The sequence below is a fragment of the Terrapene carolina genome, unplaced genomic scaffold, assembly GCF_002925995.2.
Source record: "Terrapene carolina triunguis isolate 2854851 unplaced genomic scaffold, T_m_triunguis-2.0 Scaffold84, whole genome shotgun sequence".
Lineage (NCBI taxonomy): Eukaryota > Metazoa > Chordata > Testudines > Emydidae > Terrapene > Terrapene triunguis.
The window spans coordinates 11,400,376-11,426,641 of NW_020664435.1; the positions used below are offsets into that span (position 1 = coordinate 11,400,376).

Here is a 26,266-nt window from a genome sequence, read left to right on the forward strand (position 1 = left end):
TGAGGGAAAAATTCCTTCCCAGCTCCCCTAAAAAGAGGCGGCTAGCATGATCCCCACAGCAGGTCCTGACCAAACCTGGTATTTTGCCACCTAAAGGGCATGGAGGGTGGATGCTGCCTTGCCTGCTCTGTGGAACAGGGCACCTGGGCTTGCCCCCTTTTAAATCCTTCTGCCCTTCCGGTCTCAGGGGATGAATCAGTGTCACAACCCTGACCCATTCCTTGCTTTTGCAGCAGCTTCTGATCTCTCCCCTCCCCACCCACCCATAGAGCACTGTTCCTCTTCCCTCAGCCAGCCAGATAATATTCCTCCTACCCCGCTTAAAGGTGTGGAGCGGTCATTAGACCTTATCCTAACAGATAAAGAGGAATTGATCACAAAACTAAAAATTAATTGTAGTTTAGGTACAAGTGATCATGACTTGATCACATTTATAATATGCAAGCAGAATAAAATCAAGACTAGTTACATATTTACTGGTGCTTTAATAGCTCCAATTTCACAAAACTGAAAACCGTTAGGAGCCAAATCAGTTGTGAGGAAGAATTTTAATCAGAAACATGTGAATGATCATTGGGAGTCATTTAAAAACACCTTACTAGATTCCCAAAAAGCCACAATTGAGGAAGAAGGCCATACTGATTAATAAGTTGTTCTGGTTTAGAAGGGCAGTGAAGGCAGCTGTAAAAATTAAAAAATAATATATAACAAATGGAAAAAAGGGGAAGTTTACAGTAATGAATTTTAATCAGAAATTAGGAATAGTAGAAAATTGATAAGGGAAATCAAGGGATACAAGGAGAAATATATGGGAGCAGAGTTAAGAACAATAAGAGAGAGGTTTCTAATATATTATGAACTAAAGAATCTTGATAATGATATTGGTCCATTACTAGATGAAAATGGTAGAATTATCTATAATAATGCAGAAAATATAGAAATTTTCAATAAATATGTGTTCTGTTTTTGTGGAAAAACAGATGATATAGGCTCATCAACTAATGATAACACTCTTTCTATTCCACTAGTACCACTGGAGGGTGTTAAACAGCAGCTACTGTTAGACATTAAAAGTTAGACATTTTAAAATCAGCAGGTCCAGATAACTTGCATAAAGGAGTTTTTAAAAAGCTGGTTGAGGACCTCGCTGAAACATTAATATAGATTTGCAATAAGTCTTGAAGCACTGGGGAAGTTCCAAAAGACTGGAAGAAAGTTAATGTTATGGCAAATTTTAAAAAGGGTAAACAGAATGACCCAGGTAATTATTGGCCTGTCAGTCAGACATCAATCCCAGGCAAGATATTGGAGTGGCTGATACAGGACTCAATTACTAAAGAACTGAAGTAAGGTAATATAATTAATGCAAACCAACGTGGATTTATGGGAAATAGATTCTTTAGATTAATTTGATATCTTTTTTGATGGGGTTACATATTTGGTTGATCAAGGTAGTAGTGTTGATGTAATAAGACTTCTGTAAGACATTTGGTTTGGTACCGCACAATATTTTAATTAAAAAAACTAAAACAATATAAAATTAACATGGCACACATTAAATGGGGTAAAAGCTGGCTAACTGATAGGTCTCAAAATGTAACTGTAATTGGAGAATCATCATTGAGCCAGTGTGTTTCCAGTGGGGTCCCACATGGATTGGTTCTTGGCTCTGTGCTACTTAACATTTTTAATAGTGACCTGGAAGAAAACATAAAATCCTCACTGATAAAGTTTGAAGATGACACAAAAATTGGGGGAGTGGTAAATGATGAAGAGAACAGGTCACTGATTCAGAACATTCTGGATCACTTGGTAAACTGGGCACAAGCAAATAATGTGTGTTTTAATATGGCTAAATATATACACCTTCCAACCAAGAATGTAGGCCATACTGACAGGATGGGGAACTCTATACTGGGAAGCAGTGACTCTGAAAAAGGTTTGGAGATCGTGGTGAATAATCACCTGAACATGAGCTCCCAATGTGATTATATGGCCAAAAAAGCTAATGCGATCCTAGGATGCGTAAACATCTCGAGTAGAAGTAGAGAGGTTATTTTACCTCTGCATGTGTCACTGGATGCCCATAGCTGGAATACTGTGTCCAGTTCTGGTATCCACAGTTCAAGAAAGATATTGATAAATTGGAGAGGGTTCAGAGAAGAGCCACAACAATGTTTGGAGGATTAGAAAATATTCCTTATATAATGATAGACTCCAGGAGCTCAATCTATTTAGTTTAACAAAGAGAAGATTGAGGGGTAACTTGATTACAGTCTAAGTAGCTATGTGGGGAATAAATATTTAATAATGGACTCTTCAGGCTAGCAGAGAAAGATATAACATGAGTCAATGGCTAGAAATTGAAGCTAGCAAAATTCAGACTGGAAGTAAAGTGTAAATTTTGAATGGTGAAAGTAATTAACCATTGGAACAATTTACCAAGAATCATGGTAGATTCCTCATCAGTGACAACTTTTAAATCAAGACTGGATGTTTTCTGAAAGATTTGCTCTAGCACCTTTAATAACTCCTACCTGTCCACCTTGACCAAGTGTCCTCATGGCTTCATGAAAATACCCTTTTGATAAATGTTTCCAAAGTTGAAATATTACACTTGGACAAGAAGATCATGCTCATGCAAACTGAATCCTCTCCTTTTCCCGCCTCAACTCAGATTTCCTATTTGCCTTCACCCTCAGTAACTTGATAACACTGCACTCTCCTTCTCTTCTTCCCTCGACTCCCTCATCCACAGCTACTTATCTCCACCTCCACAACACTGCGAGTGTACCTTTGCCTGAATTCCACCTTTGCTTAACTCCTGATCTGTGCCTTCATCTCCTCTCTTCTTAACTATTGAATTCTTTGTTACCTCTTCTTCCCCGGTTTCTGCTCTTCAGACTTAGATTTAAGTTTTCTTTGTATTTTAATCACATGTATAAAGCCAGGCTATATTACTTCATTACTCTACTCCATTAAGTTTCTTATTTATTTTAAAATCTAGTTAAAACAATGCCAGGCCCTTGATAGATTCTCTCCAGTTTACATGTTGTACCTTGTCTTTCTGTACTTTTACCCAAACATCCTTTGCTCATGCAGCACAGGCCTCCTTTCTCATCCTCATTATGCAACAAAATTCCTGTATTTTCCTACCTCATGGACTCTCTTTTCAAATCTAAGGTTTTTTCCCCCCGTATATTTGGCTCTTAATTTCTTTCTTACCTGATTATGTGTTTAACTCCCTGGAGTGTTTTGGGACAGTTTGTATGAAAGACACTATGCGAAATGTAGTCATGCTGTGTATGGCCCAAACTCATTAATAAATCACTTCCTGAGAGACCTTCAGATTTGGGTTCACTCGCTGCACTTCAGTTTTCTCCAGACCTCAAAAAAAAATATCAGAAGTTCGTGAATTTGTCAGACCAAACTGTTGTTTTCTGGGTGCCTGATAGTATGCACGTAAACCTATATTTAGGCACGTAAATAAAAGGGTCGTGTTTCAAAGGGTGATGTTAACAGCTCCCATGAAAGAAACTGTTTTTTATTTAGATGCCTCAATATAGCCTATCTTTAGGTACCTGGTATAAAGATTTTGGCCTCAGTTAACTGGGGCCAATAAGGTACTTACTTAAATATGGAATTTTAAATAATTGTCTGTAATTCAGGTAAAACTCTTGCTTATACATTTTATGAACTCATTACATAGTCATTTTTATTCTAAGTGATGCTGTGAGATGTGTCTTTGTCACCAACTGTTCAGAACTCAGCTTATTAAACATTTAAATTGTTCCAACTTCTTAGTAAAACTAGTGAAGTTTGAGGTTGAATTTTACATTGAAACTAAGTCAATCTAGAGATTTACAGTGCTTGGGTAGAAGGTTAAGGTTTACATTGCCTTTTCCATGACGCTGGTGTAAATAATTAGCAATACAGAGCATATGGACTAATATCTAATTGCATATGGTTTTTTTTTATAAAACATGTATAATCTTTAACAACCCTTTGTCTTTTACAATAATTAATTTGAGGGTTGGCTATGTAATAAAGTTTGAAACTTCACAAATGAGGTAGAAGAAGCATGTGCTATGAGATACGTGTTAAATTTTATAGCCTCTAACAGTTGGTTCCATTACTCCCAATTGCCGTTAGAGGAGCTTCTTCAGCTACTGCATTCCCTAGTGGCTAATGAGAGAAATCTGTCTGTATTTTGTATTTGTATGTTGTCCTAGCCTCTCTACTGCTATATTGCTTTTTTCCTAACACAGATATGCATTAATTACACTGACGTGTAATTATACATTTATATCAACCATCTCAGTTCATGTCACTTTAGGGCATATTTGTTTGTGTGGCAAGGGTTTGGAGATGTTCTTCCTCATGCTTGATCTAAAATTTTGCCATTGTATTTGGCTCCTATAGATATTCAGATTTGTTCTTATGGCATTTCTCATTTCTGTACTATCTGCCTATTTGTCTTTTATAGTACAGCTACTCTCTATTTGGGAATTAGTGTTTGTGATTCAGGTTAACAAAAGATAGTTGAATCCTGGCTTGCATGAAATGTTTTCCGAAAAACGTTCATTACATCAGTTTTCATTTTATGGAGCTTATTTGTTGGGGTTGGCAAGCTAACATAAAAATAGAGTATGGAGTTCAACACAACAGTATACTGTCAACCTATCTTTTCTACTTCTGAGACAGACATGATATATTCATTGCCAGTGAACATTTTGGCTGGTGGTGGTGCTTTAAATTTCAGTGTCTTTTTGTTGGAATCAATTCTTCCCCATCAGTTTGACATGATTTGCGCATTGTCATAAATATGTTGGAACAATTCTATTTGACTATATGTATAGTCATTTTCTTAGCTGGATTAGAGGAAGAAGCACACCAAATATATTGTAAACATTTTTCCCATTCAGCTTGGAACACATATCAAATCTGGATGTCTGCATGGTCAGTGTGTTGCTACATGGTCAAATGCAAGTTCCGTCATACCACATATTCTGTCATGCTCTTCAGATTAAGATATGCTGCATTTCTATTAGTGTGATTAATGTCTTTGATATTAGAAATTAACCATTAGCCAACATTGTGGTTAATTGCTGGGATACTGATGTACTTACAATTAGATGCATACTCTCTACTTATCATATCTCTTGAAAACGTATGCCATTTGATGTACTTAGCCTCGGTGATGAAGTACTCAGTCAGCAATATGTCACTGTTACATTATGTTGAGGTCCACAGAAAGTGCATGTGAAGAATGACTCTCGGTTTTGGCACACTTTCTTAATAATCTTGATTATTTGAAATAGACTTTTGATACTGAGAACCTTGTTATGGCTTGATTTTGATATACTGATAGCCAAACTTGTACGGGTGCTTTAGCCTAGTTTCTGACTTTGCAGGCGCAGTTTTGTCCCTACAGTCAATTGTGGGCACAAATGCTAGCATTTTGTTAACTAACTGTTGTATCTGTTTTGCAGGTGCAATCAAGTAGTTAGATACCTAAATGTAATAATTTATGCCTGTAATCACAGGAAGATTTAAAAATCAAGGCCTTAATGTCTCCAATAGTATGAGAGCATGCAGTGACTAGATTGAAAAGGCCAGATCCTCAGCTTGTGTAAGCTGGCATGTATCAATTGATTTTAATGGGTTATGCTGATGTTACACCAACTGCAGATATGGCCTGTGTGTTTAGTGCATATTTGTGTTCTGTCCATAGAGTCTACCTACTTAAGTATGCCTTACACAAAGACAGGAGATACCTGAATGGTTTCAGAGGTAAATGGAGATGTTTGTGCAGGAAGTCAGTAAAACAGGCATGAACTCTTACTATATTGCACTGCGCAATGCAGAATTTTGCAGAAATTAACGTGTGCGCAGAAATTAACGAGTGCACAGAAAAGACGGTTACTCACCTTTGTAACTGGTGTTCTTCGAGATGTGTTGCTCATATCCATTCCAATTTGGTGTGCGCGCGCCGCATGCATGATCATCGGAAGATTTTTACCCTAGCAACGCTCGGTGGGTCGGCTGAGGCGCCCCCTGGAGTGGCGCCCTTATGGCGCCGGATATATGCCCCTGCCAACCCAGCGCCCCCTCAGTTCCTTCTTGCCGGCTACTCTGACAGTCCCCCTTTGGGACTTCGGAGGCCGTGGATAATGCTTGCCATGGACTGGAAGTGGGCGTGCGGTAGGCACACACAGGTGAGATTTGAATCCAGGACTGCTCTGATGAAGTCTATTCTCTGGGTCGGCTGCAAAGTGGACTTTTCGACATTGAGCAGCAGGCCCAGCTGTCTGAACAAGCTCATAGTGAACTGAACATGAGATTGCAACTGGACCTTGGAGCGACCCCGAATGAGCCAATCGTCGAGGTATGGAAACACTTGGATCCGATGTCGACGGAGTGAGGCAGCCACAATGTCCATACATTTTGTAAAGACCCTTGGTGCTGTGGATAGGCTGACAGTGCCGGGTCTCGGACATTGGGCTAAGTGCCGCTTCCATCAGGAGCTGCTTCAAGTGAAAGTCCCAGTCCTTTTTAGTCCGAGGTTTGAATGCCTTACAAATGCGGCACTTATCTGCTTGATGGGATTCCCCCAAGCACTTCAAACAGGAGTCATGGGGGTCTCCCGTAGGCATCGGCTTAAGGCAGGCCAAGCACGGTTTGAAACCCGGAGACCTAGGCATGAGCCCGGGAACCAGGAGGGAGGGAAGGGGAGAAGCCCCTTACCCCCAATTACGATGTACACTAACAACAACTACTATTAACTACAACTAGAAACTACTAACAACTACTCTATAACAACTACACCTCTACCTCGATATAATGCTGTCCTCGGGAGCCAAAAAATCTTACCGCGTTATAGGTGAAACCGTGTTATATTGAACTTGCTTTGATCCACCGGAGTGTGAAGCCCCGCCCCCCCGGAGCGCTGCTTTACCGCGTTATATCCGAATTCGTGTTCTATCGGGTAGCGTTATATCGAGGTCGAGGTGTATATACAATAATAAACGAGCTAAGAGCTAGGGAAGTGGAGATCAGCTAAGCCGCGCTCCACAGTTCCAACGACCATCACGGGTGGTAAGAAGGAACTGAGGGGGCGCTGGGTCCGCAGGGGCATATATCCGGCGCCATAAGGGTGCTGCTCCAGGGGGCGCCTCAGCCGACCCACCGAGTGTTGCTAGGGTAAAAATCTTCTGACAATCGTGCATGCGGCGCACGCACACCTAATTGGAATCGATATGAGCAAGCACTCGAAGAAGAATTTCCTTTCCCCCACAGAAATAAGTTGCAGAGCTGCTATCTGCCACTGGACTCGGCAGAGCCCAGCTTGCACAATGAAGACACTTCTGGGGGTTGGGGAGCTAGAATGTTCCTGGCAGCTGCAGTTCCCAGCATGCCCTGAGGGAAGGAGAGGACGGCACACAGTAAATTCTGTGCAAGCCTGGGACCAAGCATCAGGCTGTTTATCCCTCCGGATCCCTGGGCTCTGGGGTGGTTGGGGGGGAGAAACTGGTGTCTGGGCAAGGGGGCCCTGCAGGTAGGCTCTGGGGGGTGTGTGTGTGGTTGGGCTCTGGGGAGGAGGAGTTTTGGGTGTCTGGCCCCCCGGCTGGGCTCTGTTGGGGAAGAGAAACAGGAACTGGGTTGTCATCGGGGTTTCTTTAACTCTACTCCCGGAGGAATTTTTGTGTGTCTCTGTATTGTTACAGACATAGTTGCTGACAGGTAATTTGAAATAAATTACCAAAATAATTGAAATTGGCATGATTATATAGCATTATTTTGACAAATAAAATTTGCAGAATTTTAAAATATTGTGTGCAGAATTTCTAATTTTTTTGGTAAAGAATTTTTTAGTGCAGAATGCCCTAGGGAGTAAGGCAAGCTGGGCAGAAAGAAAGCTGGCCAATCTGGTGATCTGTTTCTGAAAGACTAGTGAAAATGGCGAGTAGGGTGACCAGACAGCAAGTGTGAAAAATCAGGACAGGGGGTAATAGGAGCCTATATAAGAAAAAGCCCCAAATATCGGGACTGTCCCTATAAAATTGGGATATCTGGTCAAACTAATGGCGGGCAAGGGAGGAGTCTTCCTATGATTAGCTGTGTGGTGAGGACATTTATCCCACTCTTCCTTTCTCCATTCAAAGCATACACTTACTGTGGCTTTTCAGACGTGGCCAGTCATGCTTACTGTCTCCTTGTCTCACTTCCTCTCTGTGCTGCTATGGCTCATTCATTCTTGTTCCCCATCAGCCCAAGAGGGTGTTCAGCCCACACTACCCCCGAATAGCAGTAGGTTGTGACCACCTTTGTCTTTATGCAGGGGAGGGAGGAATCCTCCTTTCTGCACATGTATGAGGCAGTACCGGGTTTACAATGGCCCCATAGTACCAGCCCACATGCAGAAGGGGCCCCCAATCCTGGACCATGGCCCCGCCCCTACTCTATACACGCTCTGCTCCAAGGCCCCGCCCTTACTCGGCCTCTTCCTTCCAAGGCCCCGCCCACTGATCGCTCCTCTCTGCCCCCTCCCCTTCCGCTTGCTTCTGTCTGATTTGATGTCTGCACATCTACCAATGTGATATATGCCATCATGTGCTAGCAATGCCCCTCTGCTATGTACATTGGCCAAACCGGACAGTCTCTACGCAAAAGAATAAATGGACACAAACCAGATGTCAAGAATTATAACATTCAAAAACCAGTTGGAGAACACTTCAATCTCCCTGGTCACTCAATTACAGACCTAAAAGTCGCAATTCTCCAACAAAAAAACTTCAAAAACAGACTCCAATGAGAAACTGCAGAACTGGAATTAATTTGCAAACTGGACACCATTAAATTAGGCTTGAATAAAGTCTAGGAGTGGATGGGTCATTACACAAAATAAAAATTATTTCCCCATGCTAATTTTTCCCCTACTGTTACTCACACCTTTTTGTCAACTGTTTGAAATGGGCCATCCTGATTATCACTACAAAAGTTTTTTTTCTCCTGCTGATAATAGCCCACCTTAATAGATTAGTCTTGTTAGAGTTGATATGGCAACACCCATTTTTCATGTTCTCTGTGTATATCTATATCTTCCTACTGTATTTTCCACTGCATGCATCCGATGAAGTGGGTTTTAGCCCACGAAAGCTTATGCCCAAATAAATGTGTTAGTCTCTTAAGGTGCCACAAGTACTCCTTGTTCTTTTTGCTGATACAGACTAACACGGCGACCACTCTGAAACTTGATTCCATTGGTGTTTCAAGATGCCAGCCTTTACTGAACACTGGCAGCTCAAGCCATGTATTGCCTCCACTGAAGCCCCAAGCTTCACCTATGGTGAGAAGAGACTACTCTACCTCTGATCTGCAACAGTTTGTGTTGCTATTTAGGCACAAAAGAGACAGAAAACTCTCCTGAGGCTACATACGTCTCCACTGGGGATGAAGAGAAGAGCAATGAATGTTACAGAGATCTGGCATTCCCATTACTTAGAGATAATGTGACTAAAGTAATCAGTCTCTTATATACAGAAGACACCCATGATAGGCAGTCCAAGGTGGTGGTGGCTCCCTCTGTAGGTAGCTTGGCATTGTCACCCACCATTTCCTGTACAGGTTGGTAGATGGGCAGTATCTCCTAAAATCTGAGAGCAGCCATCTGGGGACTCCAGCCAGTAAGACCAGAAGGAACCAGAAGTGGAAGTCAAAACTGTAGTGTGTGCTCACTTTTTCTGCCCTGTGCTGATTGGTCATTTGCTCCAGAATTCCCCTTCTTGTCTCACAGACTCTTCTCCTAAGATTCACACCACACCTGCCTCTCCTCCCCTGCCCCTTCTTCCTCCTAACTAAAGCCACACACACATCCTCAAAAAAATCAGTGAACTAACATGCTGTTTGCTGCCACCACCTAGTTCACTCTGCTTCTGTGTGATGCCCCTTTCCCCACCCTGTCTGTGTCTTGTCCATTTGGATGATATTATCTCTTGGTTTCCTTGTATTCCCCCAGCTGTCTGTATCCATCCATTGCCTCTTGCCTTGTATATGGTCTGTAAGTGCTTTGAGTCCGGGACTGTCTTTTTGTTCTGTGTCTGTACATCACCTAGTGCAGTGGAGATCTGGTATAGGACTGGAGCTCCTGGGCGCTGTGGTAAGAATAAATAATAATAAAGGGGGTGTCTGTTTTAAAAAAAAAATTGTACCATATCAAAGATTCTACCATTTCTTGTAGAATTCCTCTAGAAATGGTTAGAACCATTCAAACCAGCTGTAATTAAGAGCATACTCTGTAGCTAGTCCCTGGCTATGAGGTTAATAAGGGACTGCTTCATTGTTATGGGGTAATACAATGCTCCTAATCTGATGAATGATTCCCTTTTAGTAACTCGCTTCCTGGGAGTTCATATTTCATACAGTGAAAGCCATCTGCCTCACTTTACAGAGTGACTGAGCGGCAAGCCTCTGTGACACACACCTTACCTTTCTCAGGAATAAGCTGGTGGTGTCAGTTACAGTTTAATCATCCTGCTATGGAAATCCCTTTGTAGGCTTGGTGTCAGAAAGGTTCCTATGCTTTTATCTGGGTCAGACTAAAGCTTTTACAATGTCTACCCAGGTTTTTGTTTCATTTTATGCTAACTTAATAGATTCCACTGTCTCCAAGAGCATCGTGTCTTAAATAGCTGCCTTACTGCTCTCATTATAACAGTCTGGTGGGCCAGCAATTCAAAGAACATGTCAAAGCCCATTCTGGGCAAAACAAAAACCTGGATCCTGCAAATACTTAAGGGTATAAAAGACATTCATTTGTGAGACTACTCACAGTACTTAAAGATAAGCATGTGCATGAGTGTTTACAGGACCGGGGTCTCAGTTTTCTATGGCAGTGAGCTTCGGATTTATTTCCATTAAAGATATTTTGAAAGCAATTACATGTTTTTTTTCCCTGCAAACTTTCATTAAAATCTAGGACTTTGATTTGTCTGTTGCTTTATTACATTTTTTCATTTATTTATTACTGGACTTTTTAGTGCCTGAGAGTAGGAAACCTGAGACTTGAGGTTCTGTCATTCTGATGACGTTTTTACTCTTTACCAACATGGGAGCATATTGACCAATAGAACGAAGTTAACTTGAAGTGAGGGGCAGGTGCCTACAACAGGTTCCCCAGCAGTGGAGTATGAGGCACTCCTGCTAGAACTAGAACTCTGAGCTTGGGTAAGGTGATTTGCTACGGCCATACCACCCTGAACACGCCCGATCTTGTCTGATCTCGGAAACTAAGCAGGGTCGGGCCTGGTTAGTACTTGGATGGGAGACCTCCTGGGAATACTGGGTGCTGTAGGCTTTTACCCAGGCAACCAGGGGGTTTTCTTGAGGCGGGGTGGCAATCATGGCAGGTGATTCCTGTGAAGACATAAAAGAGAGGTTGCCCGTCTAGGGCCTGTTACGACCGTGCACTAAGCCAGTTGTGATGGGCCAGGTCAGGCTTGACCCGTTTATCTATTTGAATGTGGTAGGTGTTGGGGAACCAGCCAGGGGTGATGATGGTAGCTGGTTGAGGGGTGCAGGTCCCTTGAGCATTGGGGATAGAGACCCACACCAGCTGAGAGATACTGTAGGCTGGTTTCCAGGGCTTCCGTGGTTTGGGAGCGATTTCTGGCCATCGGCTGTATGCTGCATTAAGGGAGATGAGGGCTTGAGACAGGACCCGGTCCCAGCCCTTATAGTCAGGGGTGCCAAGTATGGCCCGAATTTGGGTCTTCAGCATTCCAATACGTCTTTCCACAACCCCGCTACTTTGGGGGTGGTATGGCAGGTGGGTGTGGAGACGCCTCCCCCACTGGGACACTGTCTGGTCTATAGCTTTACTGGTGAACGGTGGCCCTCCATCGGTCTGGATCTCTTCAGGTGCCCCCCAAGCAGCAATCACCTGGAGAAGGGCTATAGAGACAGCTGGTGCAGTAGATTGCCTGAGGGGAGCGCACATTAACTGACGAGACCCCAGGTCGACAATTACAAGCCCCTTTGGGTACTGTTTCGCCCCCGGGAGGGGACCAATGAGGTCCATCTGCCAGGTTTTAGCCAGGCTGAAGTGCTTAGGGCTATAAGCACCATAGGCATAGACAGGCTTGTTTGTGACTCGTGCCTGTTGGCAGCTTAGGCACCCTTGAACTGCTTGGGTGCACTGCTGCCTAGACACGCTTGATGTTCGTGTTCCTCGATCAGTTAACAGCTGATGTAGGGCATGGGCAGCCAGGTGCCCCCACTCTTCATGGAGCCAGGTGACAAAGGGGTTGCTGCAAGAAATGATGTTAACCTGGGATGTGTCACACTTATATTCTCTGAGCTGCAGATCTAGCCTGGAATGAAGAGGGTTACTGTTAGACCTGTGTGAAGGGCAATGAGTGACAAACCATGGCACCTTGGACTGCGCTGCCAGTTGAGTAACCTATGCCCAGATGTTTTCATGAGCAGTGGGCTGTCCCTCTCCCACCGGGATGGACACGCAGTAGCTTGAGTCCACTCCCAGGACCACACGTGTTCTTGGATGGGCTGCTGCTATGTGGGAGGCGGCTAGTAGGACACCCTCTGCTTCAGCTTTTTGGGCTGAGCTGAAAAAGTCGAGGGGTTTAACCTTGAGGGTGTTACAGGTGGCACACAGCATTCCTGCTCTGGGAGAAGGTGACGTGCCCCCATCAGATACAATCCAGGGGGCATAGGCACTTAGCTGGGCAACAGCCCCTGGTTCAGTAGGGACTGTGGTGGAGGAGGACTTGAGGGCCCAATGTCCGAATACCTCTTGGGCCTGGTAAACAAGTCGCTCCCAAGTAGCAGGGGCTCCCTGGAACTGGGGAGCCGGGGTGAAGGTTAGCCATGGGATGAGCTCCACATGAGGTCCCTTTAGGGTACCCGTGGCAGATTTGCCCCATGGGAGGGCACACTGAACAGCGAGCATGGCAATGCCCACAGGCCTGTAGCGGTACTCAGGTCCTGACAGTTTTCGGGCCAGATGGTGGACAGGAAGGTTCTCTTGGGACACAGTTGCAGCCACATGGTCTGGGAACACAGTGAGAGTAATTTCGACGGGGTTGGTGGGGTTCCATCGAGCCAAGGTGGGCCCAGAGCCCAACCAGGCAGCCAGAGAAGACACCACCTGTTTGGCCTCCGGTGTCCAGGGGATTTTAATGTTCCTGGCATATTGTTGCAGAGTGGACAGGCGTGGCAGCAATGCAGCAGGAAGAAACTGCCTGTGGTAATTGACTATGCCCAACACATGCTGCATCTCACGCCTGGGGGGTGCTACCCCCAGGGGGAAAGAATTGGTGAGTGGGTGATAAGTTAAGTGGCACAGCCGTCCCTTCTCCACAGCAAAACCTAGGAACTGAAAGGTAGAAGCAGCAGAGAGGACACTTTTAGGCAGACTTAGGTTCCACCCACTGGTGGATAAAGCGGCCTGGACCTGTTTAACGACCTTTTGTACTTCAGTTGGTGTGGCACCAGTTATGAGAATGTCGTCCACATAGTAGACGACATTGATGTTGGGGAGGGATGGTACCTTTTCTAACGTGCGGGTTAGGGCCTCACTGGCACAGGCAGGTGAGTTTTTGTACCCTTGGGGACACGCTTGCCATTGGTACTGGGCTCCCTGGTAAGCGAAGTTTAACAGTCCCTTGGGATCATAGAGGGGAACCTGATAGAACATATCTTTTAGGTCCATTATACATGCCCATTGGTTTGTGTCATCCAGTAAGATGCGCTCAATAGTGGGGATATCCCATTTAGTGGCGAATGCTACTGACCGTATGTGTTTGTTAGCGGCCCGATAATCGATAACCATTCTGTACTCGTTGGGCTTGTGTGGTTTTGGGATTCCCCATGCACTGGATAGATATTTGCTCGCTGACACCCGCCGAATTTTATTCTCATTGAGCAGTGTCTCAATGAGCTGGGCAATGTGTGGTTGACCTGCTGGGGCAGTGGGTATTGGTCTGTATTTCCAGGGTGTGGGGTTAAGCAGTTCGGGTTCGTGGGGAGCACTGGTACCAGATAGGGTGACAGGCAGTGCCTCGAGTACGGCTTCGGCCAGCTTGAAACGCCGTAACTCCTTGACTCCAAGGAGGGGCGTGGGCCCCACTAGGGCCCGAAATGTTACTGGTGTGTGGTTTATGTATGCATGTACCTTTACTTCTGGGCGGGGCTCTGTGCTATTGAGGCCTTGCATGTAGATAGTGTGTCCTGTAGGGGTGTGGGGGACGTGAGGGGGAATAATGGACACCTGTGCCCCCGTGTCCAGCAAGAAGGGGATGACGAGACCCTTGTCAAAAACTAGCGGATGATAGGGGCGGGGGTCCCCTGGCCGAGTGCTGGCCGCCGCCAAGCACCCGGCCGTTATCCGTTTTTTGGCTGGGAAGGTTCTAGTCGCTCTTCCCATCCCAGAGCTATGGCCAAGGCTTTTTGCTGCTCACTGTTGAGCTTACGCACAACCTCCTTAGTGAGGCCTTTATACAACAAGAATCCAAAAATTTTCCGTTCTATGAATGAACGCTCCGGGTGCTGGGATCTGGGCTGTGGGCTGCTGTGTGGTGGGTGGGAACTAATGGGTAGGGCTTGGGCTGAAGGCCACCTTACCCTTTCGAGGGCCTCATAGAGCTGCCCAATGGGGCGTCCAGCATACCCCCTTAGCCACAGAACTGTCCCGGTGTCAGGGGTGGTACTGTTATCCATGGCTAAGTCAATGGCAGCTTCATTTATGGGTATTTCAGTGGGGTCAACAACATGCCGGAAGGCATTAACCTGGTTAATCTGAGCCTGAGTTAGTCCGAGAGGGTGTTGGGCAGGGGACCATAGCATGATGGACCCCCCTGCGATGGCACATCTTAGGGAAGAGAGGTCCTTGACACTTCCTTTGAGGATTTGGATCCCTTGAAGGGAGTGCTGTAAATGGAGGAAGGCCAGGGCTGGGGCAGTTAGGGGCCATGCGGTGTTAGATATTACCAGGCTCCCTGTGAGACCCCGGGACCAGCTACTGGTCCTAGCTAGCACTATGCCCTCTTCCCTATCCACTAGCTCCTGTCCATGTTCCAGGGCCAAGCGGCCCAGCCACAGTAATGGCGGCTCATTGGCTCCCCTAGCGGTGTCTGAGATGAACTCCTTCATCTCAGCTTTGGAGCGGAGCCAGAATTCTGTGACCTGTGTGGCGTTGCCCTGACCATCAACCTTTATTCGGCTGATGGATATAGGCAGGGCTTCACTGGAGGTCACAGTGGGTGGGGGTGTATGGGCTTGGGCATTTGGTGGGGCTGAGGGTAGGGTGGGGTATAGCGGGGTTTTTTCAAGGGGGAGTGGGGCCTCTGGGTGAACATATGGGGGTGTGTGTTCGGGGGTTTTATTGGGACTGGGCTGGCTAGCGGTAGGTGGTGGCGGCCCTTTCCGGCTAGTCTGGCTAACGGCCTCCTTGGCCGAGGCCGTTAGGGCCCCATGAAAAACGGTTAACTTATCAAGGGCCTGGGCCAGGATTTCATAGGCGACTGTGGCCACCTTTTGGGGTTTGTATACATCAGGCCTCGGGGGCTTCTGAACCCCTTCCAGCTTTTGTACCAGGTCCGCTAGTATTTGGTGGGCGGGGGACCCCTGCAAAATTTGGGGTTCAGGGGTGAGTCTAGAGGGGGTCCCCCCGCAGGCTTTCGTGACCCTCCCCACTTCTCTCCAGAGGCGGGTAGGATCTGAATCTGCGGCTGGCTCTCCTGCCTTAGTGCAGGTTAGCCGGAGGCTGGAATCAGCGGGGCTGGCCCTGAATGTGGGGTGACAAGTTAAAAGGCACCCCACATCAGTGAGCCCGAGGTGGGTAGTGTACACGCTGGAGCTCTGGCCTTTGCCAATCGTGCAGACCCACTCTAGGGCCTTAGGCTGCTGTTTACTTTGCAGCGAGTGGTACTGCAGGTGGTTACTTTGATCCTCATCTGTCCCAGAGGTCTTGGCCTCTTTCCAGGGACAGGGGAGGCAGCAATTGTTACCCCAAGATCCTGTTCGTGACGCCATGACCCTGCCAGCAGGTAGGGGATCTTGGGGGACAACTACTGCACTGGTGGGGTGCAAAATAAACTTTATTAAGAAAATGTAAAAACAGGGAAAATTCAATAGTGAGGAGTATGGGGTTTGTTAAGGTAGACAATTGGGGAGGGGTTTCTTTTAGTAAATAGGATAGGGGGTTTCAATAGTGGGGTACAATACAGGTGGTAACCAATTAACACTGAAGTATAAATGTAACAGGTAGCTAACAGTTTCTATGTAAAGGGTGTGTCACAGCAGCATATAACCAACTAACAGTTATGGGTAAAATGTGTTAAATAACCAACAACTCTAGGTAAAAATGTGTCACAGTGGTGTAAATGTAAAATGTGAGGTGTGTTAGAAAGGAAAAGGGTAATCAATGGGGGTTTATGCTAGACTTTAGTAATACAATTGAGGTTTGGCAGCAGTGGGAGCGGGGTGAGCACGTGGGGGAAGGGATTAAAAGAGAGAGGGAGAGAGAAAGGCAGTGGTAGAGGAATGAGGTTGGGGGATGGGGGAAGAGGAGCACATGGTGGAGCAGAGACCAAAGGCAGAGGCGCTGCGGAGGGAGATTTAAACTCAGGGAGACACAGAGAGCAGACAGGCTACAAGTTTAAACAGCAGAGAGACTGCAACGAGTGACCGGGGAGCTCGGGGGGAGACACGGGCAAGCTCGGGGGGCGGGGGGTGTAGCGGGAAGACAGACTTAACCACAATTATACAGAACACAGCAAAATCTTATCTATGATCTAACTTAACCAAGACTACACAAATTAGCAAGTAACAGAACACAATGCAACAATTTTTTAAACCTAACTTACAGAGCACAATACAAACAATTCTTTAAACCTAACTTAACCACAGCTATGCAAAATGAAATTACAACTTATCTGGACTAAGAACCTGATTCTAACAGGTGCACCTTACACTCCCTGCCACTTCTTTGATCGGGAGGGGGAGCAGTTCCAGAGGGCAGAGTGGTGTGTGCCCAGGGTACAACCCGGGAGGGGGAGGGGGGGTTAACTAGTGGTGGCCGCAGCAGTGGGGTGGCTGCAAGCCGGCAGCCCAGGATACAGTCCAGGAAGGCACAGCCTAGCAGCGGCACAGGCTTATTTCTAGCAGCAAAGGCGCTGCGGAGCCAGAAACAGATTACAGATACAGACCAAGGAGTTAGCTTGAGTCTGTCTGCTGGGGAAACAAGGCCAGTAGCTAGGACAGGGGGAGTTTGCAAGAGGGAGTTCTTACCATTCCCCAGGACAGCAGCAAACACAGAGACAGGAACGGCAGTAGCATCGGAGGATGGAGAGAGGACTCGATTCGCTTACAATAATCAGGAGATCTCCAGGCACAAATTCGTTGTTCGTGGGAGGGGAGTTTAAAAACAGGGGTACGCTCAAAAACAAACGAGAGCGGGGAGAGGGCCCCCCAAAGACCCCTAGCTGATCAGACCAGGTGGCAAAGCAAGGACCTTCTCCGAGGTCTGATCAGAAAATGTCCGGCTTTAAAGGCAAACTCAGGCAGTTTCCCACCAGTACTTTTGATTGGCTCCTCTTGATACAGGGGAGGAGAGAAGGCAGGGAAAGGCTGCAGGTAAGCATAGGCATGCCTGGGCATGTTCTGAGCCTCAGGTATGACTCATATGCTTAATTAGTTGGCCACTTCAGGTCTTGCATTTCTGGGCAGCGCCCCCCACACCGAGCCCAGGTCTGAACAAAGGAACCAAACAAAGAAGCAAGAAGCCCCCTCCCTAGGCAGAGCAATGGCTCCAGTTAGTCTGTACAAGCCATTCCTATGAATAGCGCTGTGACTTTAGTTAGCACAATGGCCGGGAGGGGCGGCCACACAGGACAAACAGAAAGGAGAGGGGAAAAAAGGAGTGCAGCAGGGGGACAGCTGTAACAGACAGTTTACTTCAGAAGTCAGTGATTACAGGAAAGTAATTACCTCTCATGTACGTCTATACTGACGTTTCATGCAAAGTGTTTTAATAATTCATTTCCTGTTTGTTTTTCTGTCTTTAGGAGAAAGATGCAATGATGACGCCTATACCATTTGCAAGGCCACAGGATTTAGGTCCATCTATTGCTATTGTAACTAAAGTAAACCAGATACAGGATCACCTGCTGAAGAAACATGATATTGAGCTGTACATGCATCTGAACAGGCTAGAAATTGCTCCACAGATTTATGGACTGTAAGTGTTTGTAATGCCTTCTTTACTTTTATTTCTTGCAATTTGTTTTTTTTTTTAAATTAGGGAATATTTGCCCCACTTGTTTTAAAACATTAATGTCTTCTGGAATAAAGGGAAATGTGGTTAAGAAAAAGCACTACTTACCTTTGTGTGTATGTGCTTATTCTGCTAACCACACTTCTTAAATGAAAATGCTTTATTGTATGCCTGGAAGTATTCTGAAGTATTTTTGTACAGTGGTTCTCTGAAGTATTTATTTGAAATATTTTTGAGTTGGAATTTCTGGAAAAAAGACTCTTCTAATGTCACACAGCTTCAGTTTTCTAAAATGTAGAAGTTCAGTTTGATTATTCTGTATACATGGGACAGTTGGGAACCCATGTATACAGTTGCCATAAGAGAATATGTTGTAAGTAATGCTGACTAACAATTTTACCTTAAGTTGGGCTCTGTCGTGTTGTTTCCTTGGATATGAATATTGCAGATTTATCAAGGTTAGTAGAATATCTGTTTTATAAAAATGTTAAGGTTATATTGTGATCTTTAAAGATGAAGTCTAACTTGAATCTATAGTAAAATGGAAGAAATATTAAGAAACATACTCATTTAAGATCTAGAGGATAATGGAACTGAGAACAATAAGTAGCCTAGGTTTATAAAGAACAGATTTTATCACACCTGGTTGTTTTTTAAAAAATTACCTTCATCTACTAATTTTGTAACATAATATAAATATATTTAGACTTTAGTCAAGTCTTTGATACAATCTCCCGCATAATCTTGCAAAGTTAAGCTAAATGGGCCGTGATATGAACCCTATCACGTAAATTGAAAATTGTCTGAAGGGGCTGCAAACAAGGAAAGGTAAATGACAAGGTGTTAAAATTTGGGAACAGGGCAGATTATCTAGTTGGGATACCTTATGGGTCTCATTTTATTTAATAATTTCACTCATGATCTGGAAGAAGAGGTAGACAGTTCTTTACTGAACTTCACAAATCATACTAAATTGGAAAGTTGTATAAGTACCAATGAGGACAGAAAAATAATGCTCACATACCTTGAGAGTTTAGAAATATGGATAGAAAGGAAAATAAGAAACAACTTGGAAGAATACAAACTGATATGTTGGGACACAACTAATCCATAACACAGATATACACGGGCAAGGCAAAACCTGAAACTTAGTAATGGTGAGGAGTAAACATGGAAGGCAAAGTAGATGTGATTTTGTGGTGCAATGTGGCAACAATAAAAGAGCAATGTGTTCTCAGGTGACACACACAGAGGTAGAAAGAGTGGAGACTTTATGCTTGTGGGATGAAACTTTAAAAAAGGAAAGCTTCAGAGAATGTCAAGAAAACTTTCTTGACAGGGAGGTATTAAGCTGTAAAATTATCTATGGAAGCAGTGAAAGCCCATCAATTAGGACACTTTTAACCTAGGCTGGGCAAAGCTCTACAAAACGTATCCTAGAGAACAAACCAGCATTGGCAAGGGAGTGGACTAGATTTTCTAGCAGATCTGATTCAGTGTGAAGTACTTGAAAAAAGTGAGGAAAAATAATGTGAGCATATTGTAATTATTCTTGCCTCTAGTGCTGTCAGATAGGCACTTTTCTGAATAATGGTTTCCAGTTGTGCACAAGTTGACTGCCTCAAATGCCAAATTTTGTGTTGTGGTTAATGTTTTTTGAGCTAGAGGAGACATTTCTAGTCATTTTAACTATTAGTAGTAATTACTTTACATTTCCAGTTTAAGTAAGGTAACTACATCAAGGGCTCATGAGAGCACTTCGATTAAATTAGTTGCAAAAAGTGTTTACTAACAAAGGGGGTTTGGTTTAGTATTTAACCGTAATTTAAATCTCACAATGCACAACCCTGGGAATATTCTACTAAAGTGGTGCAGGAGCAAGAGGAAGGAGATAAGATAAATAGCAGAATGAAAGGTTTGTAATAAGTAATGGATTTGGGATAGCCAGTTAGAGTGAGTTCGGCAGGCTGTAGGTCTCTTTACAAATACAACAGGTCTTTAACTTTTCATACTTTCAGTTTCAGTGGTAGGTGAAGTGACAAATATTTGTTTATAATTTATGTAACTTTATATATTTGCTTTTAACATTTTACATTTAGCAGCAGTCATTCTTCTATTTGTAATGACAGAGAAACTTGTTCTGATCAGGTATCCAGTCAGGATTTTGTGTATGCTTTAATATTAATTCTCAAAAGTTTCTTGCTTGTGTGGCTAATATTCAGAAATGAGACTTGGTTACCTCCTTTTTAAAAAAAACTGTTTACTTGAGCACTGTCAGTACAGTACTTGTGGTATGACTAATAATTTTGTTGTTCAGATCAAGCATCTGAATGTTCTGCTTGATGATTTCTTTATTTAGTGCTAGTTTTATTTGAGACAGCAATCAACAATATCTATGTTTGTCCATACCATATGGCTTGCTGGAATGAGGGACCAGGGATATTTGACCTTGCATTACAAGCTCCATGATATCTTTAGGACAAATTACGTCACAGTGATGAAAATAATTTATGGGAGGAAAGGTTCGTTAGTGGGTTGTGTGTGCTTGCGGTCTTATTCAAATTAAAGGGGTAAAAGTAGAAGGATGGAAATATTTACAATTCACTGTACAGTAACTCCTCACTTAAAGTCGTCCCGGTTAATGTTGTTTTGTTGTTATGTTGCTGATCAATTAGGGAACATGCTTGTTTAAAGTTGCGCAATGCTTCCTTTTAACGTTGCTTGGCAGCCGCCTGCTTTGTCCACTGCTTGCAGGAAGAGCAGCCCCTTGCAGCTAGCTGGTGGGGGCTTAGAACCAGGGTGGACCAGCAGCCCCCCTATCAGCTCCCCGCGCCCCTAAATTCCTTGTGCTGCAGCCGCCCAGCAGGCAGGGCCGGCTCCAGGCACCAGCCCACCAAGCTTGTGCTTGGGGCGGCACCTGGAGGGGGGTGGCGTGGCGCTCTGGCCGCCGAGGAGAGCGGGGCCACGGCCGGGCTCGCCGCCCTCCCCCCGGCACTCTGGCCGCCCTCCCCCCCGGCTGGGGCTCGCCGCCCTGCCCCCTGCGCTCTGGCCGCCGGGGGGAGAGCGGAGCCCCTGCTGGGGCTCGCCGCCCTCCTCCCAGGGCTCCGGCCGCCCCCCCCCCCCGGGGGGGGGGGGGGGCGGCCGGAGGCTTTTTTGCCTGGGGCAGCAAAAAAGCCAGAGCCGGCCCTGCCAGCAGGCTACCAATTGCCATCAGTTCAGCTGTCCCTCCCCCCCACTGCCATGTGCTGCTCCTGCCCTCTGCCTTGGAGCTGCTCCCGGGAACCTCCTGCTTGCTGTGCAAGGGAGGGGGGAAGTGGGGGGTTCATGTCAGGGTATTCCCCCCCCACTCCTGCCCCCCCGCTTACCTCTTCTCCATATAGAGCAGGGTGGGGACAGGATAGGGCTCAGGACGGAGAGAGCTTGCTGGCCACAGCTGCTGTCTCAACTTCCTGATTTTTTTAAAGGCAATGTACTTAGAGTGGTGTTAGCGTACTTAAAGGGGCAATGTGCATCTCTCTCTTTCTCTCTCTCTCTCTCTCTCTCTCTCTCCCACACACACACAGGGTGTGTGTCTCAGTCTCTGTCTGCCATGCTGTCTCCCCTCCCTATATTCCTGCTGCCTTGTAGAATGTGAGGCTACATTAACAACAATGTGATAACGCTTGAGGGCTCAGCCGAGTGCTAGTTCATCATTTAGCAGTAAGGCATTCCCTGGGAAATATCCCTCCCTCTTCCACCCTGTAACTTCACCACCTCAACCAAGCTTCACAATCATCATTGCTGTGTGCAGTATTAAATTGTTTTTTTAAAACTTACTGTGTGTGTGTGTGTGTGTGTGTGTGTGTGTGTGTGTATATACATATATATATTTGTGTGTGTGTGGATAGATAGATAAAAATATATAGTTTTTTGTCTGGTGAAAAAAATTTCCCTGGAACCTAACCACCCCGCCCCCCCCCATTTACATTAATTCTTATGGGGAAATTGGATTTGCTTAACATCGTTTTGCTTAAAGTCGCATTTTTCAGGAACATAACTACAACGTTAAGCGAGGAGTTACTGTAGCCAGAATAGTGATATTTCTTTGGATTGTATTAAATATACAGAGAATTTGGCCATTAGCGAAAAGGGAGACTGATTTTTTTTTTTTTTTTTTTTTTTTTTTATCCACGGCATTGGGACCTGTGTTCCTGTACCCTACCATTGAGAATCGATGCTGACCAAAAAGAAAACACCATTTAGGTGTGATAAGCTAGTTTGCTTTTCATGTCCATTTAGTCTTTTATCTCTCGGATGCCCAAAATGGGTGCCAAATGGACACGTGTCTACTATGTGAAATGTGACCATCAATTCATTTCATATATAGTAGGCCACTGCACATCCTTCAGATAATTTTTCAGCAACTACCAACATGGGCTGGGTTTGAATGAGCAAAATAAAAGTGAAAGGCTATTTAACTCCTCATTAACCCCATGAGTTATTTCCCGTGTCTCTGGGGTTTTTAACGCTTTAAATAGTATGTGTCCGGATAAGGCCGTTTAACGTTCCTGGTGATTCTACACATTGAGTATACAATACAAAATAAATGAATCTGTCTCAGTTATGTCTCATTTGACTATTTTGTAGTTAGAAAGTAAAATGTACAAAAATATATTTAAATAAAACTGTGAATTGATTACATTGGTAGTTCAATGACAGGTTTCCAGACAATAAACGTCCCCTAAATTTAAAAAAAAAATTGTTAAATCTGAATAAAAGGATTAGATACTTAGAGAGGTTGACAGATTGAATATTCAGTTTAATTGTAGAATTAGATGGGTTAACGATGATTAATGTCCTAGATTAAATGGTATTTAAATGTTAATTTCTCTGACCCTTACATCTAATTCATGTTAAAGTGCAAAATAATTATTGCAAAACCATTCTGTTGCTTCTTATACAGGCAGTGTTTCCAGTGTCAACTTAAAGCCAGGCTGTATTCTCAACTTGAGAAAGGAAATTTTTAAAAAGACAAGGTTTTTGGGGCATTTTCTTCCATTTAAAGTAATTTGTACTAGAGGATTATTTTACATTTCATTTAAAATATGATGAATAAATTAAAAAAGATACTACTACATAATATTTTTACAACTAGTTTGTTTCATGTAATAAGGGTTTCAGAGTGAATTACATATATTAATATTGAACTGAGTGAAATTCTCAAGAAGCTGCATGCAATAACCGCCACCAGGTGATATTAATGTTTATCATATGGATACATAACAAATAACACACACAAACACAGTGCCACATGTCCTGAGTGTAAAAGCTTTCTTTAAGAGAAAATTGACACCATTGGCTTATATTTGGAAGCTTCTTCATCATAACACTGAAGGCAGATTATATACCAATATCATATTGGTTAAACAAATTCTGTATAAGCACATCCATACAAATATAAAGCTTGTGTAGAGTTGTTTATAAATATTTCATGACAGTTTTGTCTAAGCACAGAAAAAGCTCTCTTCAGAACAGTATGTGCCAATGTCTTTGCCCCCCCATGGTTCCACTTTATGAAGATCAGTCAGATAGCTAGGATAGCTTGTTGTTGGCACTGCAGTGTGAGGTTCAGATTCAAGCACTGTAGGTTGATATTAGAAATATATTCCAGTATAGCCACATGGTAGCAAAAAATATTTTTGATGGAGCGTAGTAGTAGCAAGTTTATAGGGTAACTTTTGACACCAGTCATTAGCATAGATCAGTAGGTAGCATTAGAAAGGTTGTGTTACAGAAAAGACAACAGCAGCTGTGCAGCTCCACTACTATTTTTATTAGCTGCTTTGCTATGAGCTCTGCTGTAGGGCATCCACCTGTTTCTCTCTCTCTCTCTCATGCCACCTCAGTACAAGCCAGAATTCTTTCCCCTAACTGTATCACTCTTGGGAGGGAGAAATGAAATTAAAGAATTTCATTAATATAGTAAAGGAATATATGTATTACTTACTGCATCCAGGAAAAAAAATTAACAGTGTGCAACACTGGAGGGGCTAGTCATCACATTAGGAGATAACTTTGGTGGTGTCCTGAAAATGTAACCACAGGCATCAGTCCTCTTCAAGGAAAAGCCAAAACACCTTGATTTTTACCTATGCCCTTCATACTCCCCCTCCAAAAAGAAGAGAAATAGTCTATGGCATGGTCCAAATCAATTACGGTTGCTCTATAGTTTTAATCCACAATGATCAATTAGCTGGACAGCAATTACAATAAAAACAAATTTGATCCACTGTGCAGTTAATAGAGAAGCCAGCTAATCTGTCTGTTGGTACTGAAACAAATTAACATATAAAAATCAAGTAATGGTATACTAAAAACTAAGCAAATGCAAACTTTTGTCCAGCAAAGGAAAAACCACATTTCTAAGTATTTGGGACTAAATTCTGTCCTAGACTAAGTAAGCACAACTTTCATTGACTTCCTGGGTTGAATTTGTCCTGTAATATTTTACTATTTGAAATAGGCAGAGCTTTGCATGTAAAAGGGAAGCTTTTAGAAAGCATATTCAGTACTTTATAATCCCTAGTCTGACCTACCTGTAGAATGAGTTTATGCTAATTATGCCCACATGTCTTTCTAGGAAAATTCATAATCCTCTGCCAGGCCCACAGATTAAACCATGTGTAAGTGTAGTTCACAGGGATCTAAAATGGGTTTGGGGGGCGGGGGGGTGAGCTGGATCAGATATTAACTTTAATACCTAAGAGTTTATGGACTTGTTCTGTCAAGCATCTTTTGAATAGCAAAACAGTAGTAGTAAGGAAGTTACAAATGCAGAAGTAAATGTTAAGGTGAGAAGTACATCTGAAGGTCATTTGGAAAGCTGTATTTTATTTTGATGTGGGAGGGACTGTCTTGAGTAGCTTTTCACTACTTCAAATAGAGGTTCTTTATCTATTCTTGAAGTTGTGTTATATGGTTCCTCACAATCAGTGGATGTAACTTATTTTTGTTTTATGCAAATAAATGTGGGTAATTCCTGAAGCATCACAGTTAAATACCTTATTGGAGCAACAAATAAGAGCCAGTTAGTTCTGTAAAATTCATTTCTTTGTTTTTAAACCCAAACTACCTGCTTTTAGTTTTCTTAAATGATTGATATCCTCACTGCTTCTTGGGCTTCTCCAAAAGTTTGCATTTCTTTTGATTGAAACAGTGCCTTTTGTTCTTTTACATTTTCTTGTGCTGTTGTGTATTAGACTGGAAATGATAGTCTGATACGTTTTAGCTTATATCATCTTTCCCCCACCTTCACAAACTGTATATATTTAGACTTAAGATTTCCTACTGTAGCGTCTGCAATGTTAGAAGCCTACATTATAAAGAGAATGAAAGATTGGGTGAGGAGTGGAAAGTGTTCATCTGTCTTTTATTCTCTTGCTACATAATTATGTGCTGAGATGATAATGAGTAGTACTGGGTGGCTGTGAGGATGGAATGCAGATTTGTCATTATATTGTTCCTTGATGCAGGTGGTGTGCTTCCCGTTTGAAGTACAGGGGAAAGTCTGTATTTGAGGAAGAAGCATAGCAAGAAAGCTTCCATTTTGGCTTTTGTCATAATGTCTTTAAAAACAAACTTGGCAATATGAAACATATCTAAGCATTGTAATCCAGTAGATTTAAGGGGAATGAATAGCTTCTGACGCATGGGCTTGTAGGATGAATTTAATATTCCGAGAGATATGGAAGGCTGCCATAGGTTCAATTTACTGTAATATGAAGATTTAAGCTAACCAACAGTTATAAAGGCGGAACAGTAAAGGGAGAGAATCCGTTAACAGTGAATTCATGAAGCATTGTTTACAATGTTTATCAGGGTGTCATGAATCAGATATACACTTGTCCTTTGTTAACCTTACTGTATATTTGTGCATTTCAACTGCTTAGATCAATCATTGCTGCTTGCTCTGACTCCTGTTATTTTCTTTCTTTC

The 26,266-nt window shown here is 43.7% G+C and overlaps 1 protein-coding gene and 1 non-coding gene across 5 annotated transcripts in view; both read left to right on the forward strand.

Moving 5' to 3' along the window:
• The window catches only part of TBC1D5 (TBC1 domain family member 5), a 472,654-nt gene that overhangs the window by 276,980 nt on the left and 169,408 nt on the right, over positions 1-26,266 (forward strand). For all 4 annotated transcript variants that reach the window (XM_024197361.1, XM_029910981.1, XM_024197362.1 and 1 more), the window contains one exon: positions 18,084-18,256. In XM_024197361.1, coding sequence (XP_024053129.1) covers positions 18,084-18,256 — 173 coding nt within the window. The remainder of the gene's footprint in view (positions 1-18,083; positions 18,257-26,266) is intronic.
• On the forward strand, positions 11,238-11,356 carry LOC112104822. Its single transcript, XR_002907949.1, has one exon. It is a non-coding gene; the product is annotated as a 5S ribosomal RNA (ribosomal RNA).